The following is a 9,715-nucleotide window of genomic DNA, read 5'->3' as shown; positions in this document are numbered from 1 at the left end:
ACGCGGATAGAAAGCCCAAGTCATAGTCTTTACGTCTCATTACGACGATGGTTTAAAGCGAACGTGTTTTCACGTCTTTATTCCGAATTGGACATGCCCGTACAGGTGAGATCCCCGGGGATACAATAAGGACGTGCACAGGCAGCATAAGTTAAGGCAGCAGCGACGTGAGGCACATAGCCGCCTTATTCATGTAATCCGCTCCGACGTTGCTCTTGTGACGAGAACCCCCCCCCCCCCCATTCTTCCATTCATGAAATCCTCCTATCACGCATGCGCAATGAAATTCGGAGCTCTCCCATTCATAAAAAAGTGTAACCCCCGCATTTGCGTTGAGTCGTAATGCCCTCCCATTCACAAAAAAGGGAAAAAAACCGACCGAAGCATCTGCGCAGTACGTCTCTAACCCTCCCATTCATAAAAAGCCTTTTCCCTCATGTAGTTGCAACATCGTGTCAGAAAGACCGTGTCCTCACTGCAGTACACATAGCGCGGATGCAGGTCAGGACTTTTTCTTGTGGTTTTACACGGAACTATATCTTCAATATTGGAATATCATACAGCTGAATCCAGGGAAGAAAATGCGTTGTTTCCCAAAGCATGTAAGTTTGTTTTTTTCCTTCTGGTTTAATACACGGTATGTCCGTGATAAATTACGATACTCTGGCTCGGTTGGTCGTGGCTCCAGTTGAGATTCTGTTTTTTTTTCCCTCTTCCATTTCTAACTTAGTCAAAGTCAGCTACAAAAACAGCGTTCCTTTGCAAAACGACCACTCTGTATTTGCTCGTTTTGTCAATATTTAACTATGGTAACTACCGTGACCGTGTCGTAGACTATTTAAGAATAAAAAACAGCACTTTGCGAAACTGCAAAGTTGCCGATGGCACGTATAGTCACCCTCATGTTTTGGGGAAATGGTGTTGATTTAAAGTGCAGTGCCTAGTTGAGGAAAAAGCGACCGAGCCTTGCGTAGGCTGCTGAAGACGTGCGCGTCAGCCACACTGAGCTCGCGCTGTATCAAAGACCGTCGCGCGACGCTCCACTGCAGCTCTCGCGCTCGCTCGTCGCGCGACGCTCGTCAGATGGTTTTTCCCCCTTGTCACTATTATAATAAAATCGCTTATGTGTCAATACGAAAACAGTTTGCAGTACAGTCAAAACGCGATCGTTCTCAACTGAAGCCATTTGTGGTTGTTAAATTCATTCTGTTGCGGTGTTAAATCGTCCGTATATGCAAACTGTGAAGTGATCTGAGATTATTTCGATATATTTTAGGCGAAATAATCAGAAAAGACTGAGCAGGAGAAAATCACTCGGTTTCAGACGACAGTTGTTTCCGAGTAACCAGATAAGGCGCAAGAGCGCAAACGCTCTGGTCAAAAGCACCAATTCCTAATGCACAAGGCTTTTTATTTCGCCAAAAATCCCGCAACAGGTTCAGTATTTTTATTTGCTGCGAATAATTACACACGTTAAAGTATATTTAACACATTAAAAAGGTTTTTGATGTTTTTTCAGCCTTCTAGATTAAAGATCGCAACGACGTGGGCGTATAGACTGTAACATTTTACAAACCCATCCATCAAATATCATTTAGGGTTAATGTTTTAAACATATGCAGTCCTGTGTCATCGGCGTTAACGTTAAATCTGGCTTCCTGTGGTCTAATAAGTTATAGGTGGTCTCTGTGTGACGCCGTAGGTACTTGTGGGTTTTGCCCTTACAGTTTCCTTAAGTAGACATACAGCCCTGGTATCTCGGAACCTTGTTTTGGTTGCCATAACGTTGACCACACACTGCTTACTTGAGAATAAGTCGATCGAAATATCCTCGCAGTTAAAATGGTGCCTTTGAATTCGTTTATTTGACTCGCAAGCCGTATGCATTTCGCTATCAACTTCAAATGGTCGTAAAGGTTTGTCGTTATGACTTGCATTTTTTTTACTGCGAGGTAAAGATACCACATCAGAGAAGTAATACCACACGTAATTGTTACCCTATTTTGCCATATTAATTCATGTAAAGCCAGCGAGGCTGCAGAACACGGTTTTGTAATATAGAACATGGACGGTAGTTCACACGAACAGACTGTTAGAAGCTGACTGTCGTGTCGTCACGCTGCTGTCGTTGCAGGATTGCTAGATGCTGACCTGAGCACTACTTGGTGTATGAGGGACGCAGCCTACACATGGAGTCAAGGGTTCCTCACCACATTCCTGGAGTCTCCTCCTCCATCATGGTGCAGCCGTTGCTGGACGGCCGGGTCCCTTACGGCCGCCTGCACCACCCCCTGACCATCTACCCCATCGACCAGATGAAGTCGCAGCACGTGGAGAACGACTACATCGACAGCCCTGCCGTGGTTTCCCAGCAGCCGCCGAGCCACAAGGGGGCCACCAGAAGGCAGGAGGTGCCGTCGGGGGCCCAGAACCCGCCCCACCCTTCCCGCTGCGAGGCCCCGGACGCCACCACCCACCCCTGGATCTCCTTCAGCGGCCGGCCCAGCTCCATCAGCAGTAGCAGTAGCACTTCCTCCGACCAGCGCTTGCTGGAGCACGCGGCCCCCCACCCCCATCGTGGAGGCCTACCCCGGAGGCGCGGGCCACGGCAGGGTGCCCGGAGCGGAGCCGCCGGTCCCCAAGACGCAGGACTCCAAAGTGGGGGCGGGGCCAGGGGCGGGGCCGACAGCAGAACGGAACCACGCCCCGCTGTGCGAGAAGTGCGGGAAGTGCCGGTGCACGGAGTGCACTTTGCCGAGGACCCTGCCCTCGTGCTGGGTGTGCAACCAGGAGTGCCTGTGCTCGGCCCAGAGCATGGTGGACTCGGCCACATGCATGTGCCTGGTCAAGGGCGTCTTCTACCACTGCACGGAGGATGAGGACGAGGAAGGCTCTTGCGCCGACAAGCCCTGCTCCTGCCGACACTCGAACTGCTGCGCCCGCTGGTCCTTCATGGCCGCCCTGTCGTTAGTGCTGCCCTGCCTGGTGTGCTACCTGCCAGCCGTGGGCTGCGCCAAGCTCTCCCAGAAGTGCTACGACGGTCTGAGCCGGCCCGGCTGCCGCTGCAAGAGCACCCAGGCGGGCCTTAAGGGGGCGGAGACCAAGGCCTGTCCCCTGGAGAAGCAGTTGTCATGATGGCACCTTCCAATGTTTCAAACGTCCAAATGGAGGACCTTTGATCGGAAGCTGCCGGGATCTTCTCTAAAAACTCACATAACCACCCCCCCCCCCCCCCTCCAGAATCACGGTACTTAAAGGGTTCATGCTTGATCCTCGTTCTCGTGGTGCCAGGCTGCAAGTCAGTAAAGACATTTGCTGGGACAACTGGCTCAAGTCTTTACGTGGTCATCTTCAAAAGATAAACAGAGAAGGCCCGTTGTGTGTCACCCCCTCCCCCGCCCTGGGGTGCTCGCTGCGGCTGTAAGATCAAAGAGTTCTGCCTTTTCAGCCTCCGAAACACTCGGCAACACCGAATTCTGCATTAGAGCAAAACGTCTATTTGAAAAACGCAAATCTTTTTTTTTTCTGTTTATTTTCCCTTTGGGTGGATTGGAACGGTTAAAGTAAATATCACACGTAGAAGAGCATTTTATGCTTTGGCATTCCACCCCAGGATCCGGCGCCAAGGAAAGGTTTCGGTGCATTCCAAGTTGATAACACAAGCTATAATCGAAAAAACTGGACTTCACCTCTATGCCCACTTATAAGCTTGTTATAGAGCTTTTTCTCCTTTTCTGAGGTGAGAAGAGGAGGCGTTGTTGTTTGGTTGAAGCATGCTCAGTTCCTTTTGTTGCCCATAAACGCAATCTAGTACATTGGAAAATACGTATGAGACCACGATCCACCACTGCATGATGGGATGTTTTTCGGTCACCCTAGACGCAGTTTTGTGCAGTTTTGATGATGAGTCACTTTCACAAATCTATTTAAAATTCATGTCACAGCATACGTGAACTTCCACGTTATTTCTTCCAAATAATAGCAGTTCGACTTGTAGAGAAGAAACTTCACCTCAGGGAGCATAATTTTCACATTATTATGTACAGAGTATAATTTCAACTTGGTAGCCAATTTAATAAAAACATTTGCTTAGACAGGCAAAGGCAACCATTTTAAAAGAAGCTATTGTGGTATGACACAAAAAGCATCCATGGACCTCAGGAGAAATAGGTCAATGGCAGGATTATCTATTAACCTTGCCACTTGTACTGAGGCACCCAGAACTAAGGGCAAAAGCACAGCATTATATACAATGGCATGTACAATTCCGGTGTAATTTGCGAAATTCCTCTAGTTTACCATGCACCAAACCCCCACAAGGCATATCATATGACAGTGCCCTACTTTAGTTTGATCTGCTTTCCTCATATATATATATTTTTGTGGTAAGTCTAGAATTACAGATATTTTGGCCAAAGGAGTGCACGATAGAGTTCTAGTTTATAAACCTTTTCTTGTTTTACGTGAGCATATTTTATCGCGATCTAGCAGACTAGTTTGACTGCAAGCTCTTAAAGGTACGATGATCTGTTTGGAAGGATTGTTCAAATCCTCGCGTGTAGAGGGTGAAACTCACGTGTAGAGGGTAAAACTCACGCTTTCACATATGGAGCTCTCAATCATTTAATCAAGAGTTTGGACCATCGCATATCCTTATGCTTTTACTTGTCTTTGTTGCACAAATCAGAAAAGCAGAAAAACACTACTGTTCTTAGTCTTGAACGTATAAGGCTAGGGTTTAAGTCTAGGGTTTAAGTTTTTGCAATCTAACTTTCGGGTAGGTGCCAAAGTAGTGATCAACGAGGAGGCTTTGCATAGTTACATAGGAAAGAGCAAATATATCATCAATAGCCTAGATCTAGAACTATGCAGATTACATGCTCTTGTAAATAGTGTCAAGAAACTAGCCGTCTTAAGATGCATTTCAGATGTCCTAAATAATTGCATGGTACAGTTTAATTACAATTCAGTACAAAAATATATAGATGAATATAATTTTTCGAGGGGGGTCGGAGGTAAAGGCGACGTGGTAGTGGAGCAGAAGGCTGGGGATTTAGGTCTTTCTATTACAAGCACTTGATTTAGAAAAGTGTGCCAGCCAGTAAAAATACCTCTGTTTATGTTAGCCATGCCTCATTAGCACGAAAGGCAAGGCTAATTTCTGGTTCCTCTGTGCCCCTGAAACTAGACTTAATTGAGTTAACTGAAGGAACACCATTTCGTCTCCACGGGAACTCTTCTCCAGTTGTATGTGTTTGTTGTGGCCACAGGTTTTCTTTTCTATCCCCCCCCCCCTCCCCCCCCTTTTTTTTACTCCTAAAATGGAGAAACATCTTCTGTGCTTGATTGACATGTTCAGCGGCTGTGCGTGAACTTGTCTAGGAGGGAAAGAGAACCCTCTCAAGTAACATTCCATTCTGTCTTATTCAAGATTTCTAGCTGTTTTACCCCCACCCCAACACACACACACACTCACACCCACACACACACTTACATTTCTCTGATATTTATGTCTGTTTTTCCCCCTCTCTCTACCCTCTCGGCCACACTGAAGACAGCTGTGGTTCCACACTACGAGTGGTGTGGGTTTGCATTGCTGCAGTGTAATCTGACCTTTGCAAAAATGAGCGATCTTCCTTCCCACAATCCCATGGCTGTGTTCGGGTCGCTGTGACTACATCTTTTCTCGTGGTACACCTACTTGGCCACTAGGGTTTTATCAAGTGATTATTTTCAGCCCAATTAAGCAACCGTCCAATCCGGGCTTGTATTCTGCATTTCTCTGGCTTCTGCATTCTTAATGTTAATAAAAGAGCAATGTGCTTCTGTTTTGTTTCAAAGCAAATATAGCAAAAAGAAAAAAAAACTCACATACAAAAATGTCCCTTTATAGATATATTTATTTTGAAGTTCTATTTTATATAGTATTTATTTAGATGCCTACTTTTGTTTGTGAATAAAAGCTTATGTCAAAACGGAATGTACATTGAAATCGAAATATATATATTGTTAAATATAAACAGCTGTGGTGTCATTTCTTTATCATATCCAGAATTGCTATCATTGATATAGTCCTCGCTGTCTGCTGCCAGAAGTAGCAGCGAAATGAGTCCCTGCCCACCCATCAAACTTTCCAAACTTTCCTCCAAGGTTTGTTAATGTGGTTGGACCATGTTCAAATTTCAAAAAGTCGTTGATTTTAAGAATCCAAAAATCACAATGTCTCAGAACAAAAAATTTCTGTTATATCTATAAAAAGCAACTCATCACATTTTTAAAAAATCAGCTTTAATAAGCTGCTTTACTTTCACACATTATTTACTTTTCACTTTATTAATCTATTTTTTCACTGTCTTAACTTTACCAGAACGATTTTGAGATTACATTCAAAAGACTAAATGAAAACTCTGCAGCAGAACCAGGTTGGTTTTTTATCTACTGCGTGTTCGTCTGCAGCAGCCCTGAAGGTTGTCGGTCTGTTTATTAACACAGTAGGATAATCGGTGACTTCCTCAGTCACAAGCTAAATGCCTTCCTGCTCATAAAGAGCAGGCCTGCAGCTGACTGTCATTCCACACTGGATGGGTTGTAGGAGAAGCTGAAGATAGCTTGTGCTGTAGCTGCTGCAGGGCCCCTCTGTGCTTGTGTGGTCACTGGCCTTCCGCACTATGTCTGCGTGGTTATGGAGATCTAAGTGAAATGTAGAATTTTGGTAAGCAAGACTGTAATTTTTATCGTACAAAACATATCCTTGCTTTACCAGGATGTTAAGGTTTCTTTTAAACATTGCTTTCCGCTAAATTCAGGATGCAGCCTTCATGGGTGAACCAGTAAAAACCTTTGGCGAAATGGAGATTTTCAAATTTAATGTAAAGTTAATGAACTATAATGATATTATGCATTGTTTACCAAAGACGTTTTACTGTGAAATCACTCTTTAAGAGGTTTTCAAGATGATTTTCCAGGATTAACAGTGCCAGAAGTCCTTGGAAAACATCTTGTCAGCTGTCAAATGCAGCTCATAATGTCGGGGATGTAGAAGGTGAAGGGAATCAGTTTAAGATGCAGTGTTTACACTTCCACAGTAAATGGTAAAAAGTCCACATTCATGATTAGATGATGAATTAAATAAACCTGAAGCTATATTTCAGCTTGAATATACATGTCTATACATGTGGCATGGACTACAAAACATATATAGAAATATGTATTCTCTTTAGCTCATCGAAACATGGATTGAGATAAGTTTTAATCTCAGTAGAGGAAGAAGAAATTGCAAACTCATTGTCACTTTCCAAGATGACACATGACCTTTGATGATCACCAGCAGAAGCTTCCTATAGTGATAGATCACTAGTTCATATCACCCTGAAAGGAATTTCCTATGTGCCCATCCAAAATACATCAGTTTTAACATATGTTGAGTTTTTCATTTCTGGTCCTACCATTCAAACTTAGGTATGGGGTTAGGTCTTGGCCAAGGCTTCTTGAACAAAGTTTCTAAGTATCTTATCTCTTATAGTCACGGATTTATCAATCCATCCATTCTTAAAGACCATGATTTTTTTTTTGTTCAAAAAGTTCTTAGTAGGAAATAGATTCCACTTCATGACTCTACCGCGCATTGCGTTTCTGCCCAGCGTCTTTCTGATGGTGGAGTCATGAACTCGACTCTCAGTAGACATGAATGAGGCTTGCCGTGCCAAGAAGTCATTCTGGGGGTTTTTTCAGGTTACTTGGATAATTTGCTCTTGGAGAGCTTTCGCAGGGCAGCCCCTCCTGGGAAGATTCAGCCTGTCGTGAACTTCCTCCATTCTGAGAAAACAGATCCGATTGTGGTTTGGCGGAGACCAGGAACCTTAAACACAGCTCTAGACTGATAAGCATTGTAGGTCTTTAGAAATGTCTCTACATTGTGATATGTTGTGGTATGTTGTGATATGTTGTGGTATGTTGTGTCCCTAGATATTCAACTGCCATATTCTTTCTTATGCCACTGTCCAAAATGAGTCATATTTTTATTAAAGGATCTCTATTGAGTGGTAATATCCCACAGCAGACCTAGATGTTTACCAAAGATATCCTGCTGATAACAGTTATCCCTACACTCAGGTTGAGGTCACAAGAATGGACAGTTCCTTACTGAATGTATAATTACCTTCTACAGCAAACACAACATTAGAGGTATGACATTTTTATCAGCCTTGTTTTTAAATCCAGAGCACAAGCCCATTGAGCAACACGGTCCAACATTTCTTCAGAGGTTTAAAAACCAATAGCTCTTGTCCAAAATAAAACGTGCTTTGGGCTTCAGTCCCCTGTGAACACCACTGCAACCTAGAAAAACAACAGAACAAACTGTCCAGACCACGAAAACTCTATTGACAGACATTACCCTGTGCTATATAGGTATTAAAGTCTTCTTTGTTGCAATAAAATAAACTTAAGAAAGGCAAAACTAAATTTTGTAGTTATTATTATTTTCAGAGTCTACAAATGCTGAGAGCTAAGACAGTTAAACCATTTACTACTTGGAAGGGTGCTGGAAAACACACTATTGTTTGCAGGACAGATGGAAAGAGTGGAAAGATAGTATCTGTGTGTTAAGAAGCTTGGTTTTCACACCTTGTTGGGAAGCATTCTGTTCCCCTTAAGGACATTACAGTGAGGAGTGGCCTGCTCTGCCTTTGCACAAGTTTGTCACGTAAGCCCCCCCCCCCCCCCCCCCCCCATCCCCCACCTCCCCTCTTTACCTCTGCACCTGGGTACAACCCCCCCCCCTCCCGCCCCCCTTCCTCTTCCGCTTAAGCCCCTGGCTATAGAGACTGTTTGCTGCTGCTACAGAGCAGATCTTAAGAGGACCACCCCCCCCCCCCCCCCCGAACGTAACTAGCACTGCCTGTTAAGGCCTGAGGTTACGTTTCACATATGCACGCCCACAATCGCACGCCCGCACACCTCTCCTGCTGAACCTGTTGTCCTAAAATAACACCCCACCCTGCACACTACATAACAAAGTGCATCTGCTACAGGATTTGTGACTGACGCGTTCTTGTGCACATCAGAAAATGCATAAAAGTTCAAATGAAATAAATTAAACATTTGAAAATGTAATGCAAAATGGCTGCTTTTAGTTTTTGCTTCTGTTTCACAGAAAAGTCTCCACTTCTGATGCCAGCACTTCTTTCACATCATTTTTAACCACTCAAATGTTGTTTTTTTATCACATACTTAATGAGATTCTTGAACTGAACAATGGAAACTTATTTGAAATATATATCCTGTAATCCAAATGAAAAAAGGATGTGTTGGTGGAGGGGTACTGAATATCAGACTAAGGAAAGTGTTCCCAGCAACTCAGTGGGAGTGGTTAATACTGGATGTCCAGAGGATGTGAAGTTTATCTCTTACGAGCCGTAGCTGGCATCAGACGTGGCTGGGTCACATGGGTGGCCATTTTGTGTAATTCGCTCTGCATGGCGAGCCAGGCCTGCCTTTGCATTTCCGAAGTGAACTCATCCATGTTACCCTGGTTCAAGAAAACGTCCTCTCACAGATGACATATTGCAAAACTCCTGAACACATCTGGTGATACACTCATCTCCCCCCCCCCCCCCCCCCTTGTTCCTTCTCTCCACGAGCCTTGAATATGAATGCAATGCACCAGAGAGGCAAACAAGAGTGCAACTCAATGATTTGTGAGGCAGGGGGGGAT

The 9,715-nt window shown here is 44.3% G+C and overlaps 1 protein-coding gene across 1 annotated transcript; it reads left to right on the top strand.

Annotated features, from left to right (window-relative positions):
• The first annotated feature begins 437 nt into the window (after positions 1–437).
• spry4 (sprouty homolog 4 (Drosophila)) lies at positions 438–5,608 on the top strand. The gene is given in 3 exon segments (XM_076980020.1): positions 438–602; positions 2,135–2,564; positions 2,566–5,608. Coding segments are annotated over 2 exon segments (945 nt in total). The 5' UTR covers positions 438–602; positions 2,135–2,189; the 3' UTR covers positions 3,136–5,608.
• Positions 5,609–9,715: the final 4,107 nt, after the last annotated feature.

The sequence above is a fragment of the Brachyhypopomus gauderio genome, chromosome 18 (genome assembly GCF_052324685.1).
Source record: "Brachyhypopomus gauderio isolate BG-103 chromosome 18, BGAUD_0.2, whole genome shotgun sequence".
Classification (NCBI taxonomy): Eukaryota; Metazoa; Chordata; class Actinopteri; order Gymnotiformes; family Hypopomidae; genus Brachyhypopomus; species Brachyhypopomus gauderio.
Note: the sequence above shows the minus strand (reverse complement) of the source record. Positions and strands in the feature narration are given on the sequence as shown.